The sequence below is a fragment of the Penaeus monodon genome, chromosome 31 (genome assembly GCF_015228065.2).
Source record: "Penaeus monodon isolate SGIC_2016 chromosome 31, NSTDA_Pmon_1, whole genome shotgun sequence".
Taxonomy (NCBI): Eukaryota; Metazoa; Arthropoda; class Malacostraca; order Decapoda; family Penaeidae; genus Penaeus; species Penaeus monodon.
Genome location: NC_051416.1, coordinates 20,920,981 through 20,921,751, shown reverse-complemented (window position 1 = coordinate 20,921,751; position 771 = coordinate 20,920,981). Strand labels below are relative to the sequence as shown.

The 771-nt window shown below is 41.1% G+C and overlaps 1 protein-coding gene across 1 annotated transcript in view; it reads right to left on the bottom strand.

The window, feature by feature from the left end:
- Nucleotides 1-732, bottom strand: part of LOC119592923 (survival motor neuron protein-like) — a 4,671-nt gene extending 3,939 nt beyond the window's left edge. Inside the window, exon 1 of the mRNA XM_037941815.1 lies at nucleotides 588-732. Within this exon, the coding sequence (XP_037797743.1) occupies nucleotides 588-632 (45 nt within the window). The 5' untranslated portion in view covers nucleotides 633-732. The remainder of the gene's footprint in view (nucleotides 1-587) is intronic.
- Between the last annotated feature and the right edge of the window lie 39 nt (nucleotides 733-771).

Sequence of the window (771 nt, the reverse complement as noted above, 5' to 3'; positions counted from 1 at the left end):
AGGAAAATGATGCAGAAGCCCACAATCACTTATCAACACTACACACATGACTACAGCCTCTAGCAAAAAGGACCACAATTGTCCTCTATCTACATGCTACCAAGATGGAGTTTGTAGACCAAATTGGAGTTTTTCATTCAAACATGGAACCAGCAAAAGATCTATTTTATCAAACGCAAAAGATGGCAGTTGGTTGGCTACAGCACCAAGGATATGCCAACTACAAGAACAGGACAGTCATGGGAATTCATCGCAGTCATTACCATACAATACCACACTTTCCACTATGGTATTTATTAAGGCAAAAAGGTTTAGGATTTCTACTCCAACACCTACCAGCTTGTTAAATCATACCCTAAACTATGATGAACTATGTCACACCCTAAAATATAATGCGGAATTCACTCCACTTCACTTTAGCGTCTCTTAGATAACATGTCAACTTTTGGAACGTAAATAAGAGAGCGAGAAATAAATAAAAGTTCGGGCAGCGTGCTGATGTTGCTTGTTTTCATGCCAGGAAAACGCTTCTATTCACAAAACTCGTGTACTTAATAAATCCTCCTTCTTTCTCATTAGTGCCATACCTTATCGTTAGCATCAAAGATAACATTGCCTTCCTCAGAAGCCATGACAGACGGCTTAAACAACGGACTTAGAGACGTGTTTTCTCGGGCTGAGCAGCGAGGAGCTTGAGGAACAGGAATCGCTGAGGTAAACAAAACATCGCGCGCCACGAGCCTAAAATTTCTTAGGCAAGGAATACGGACG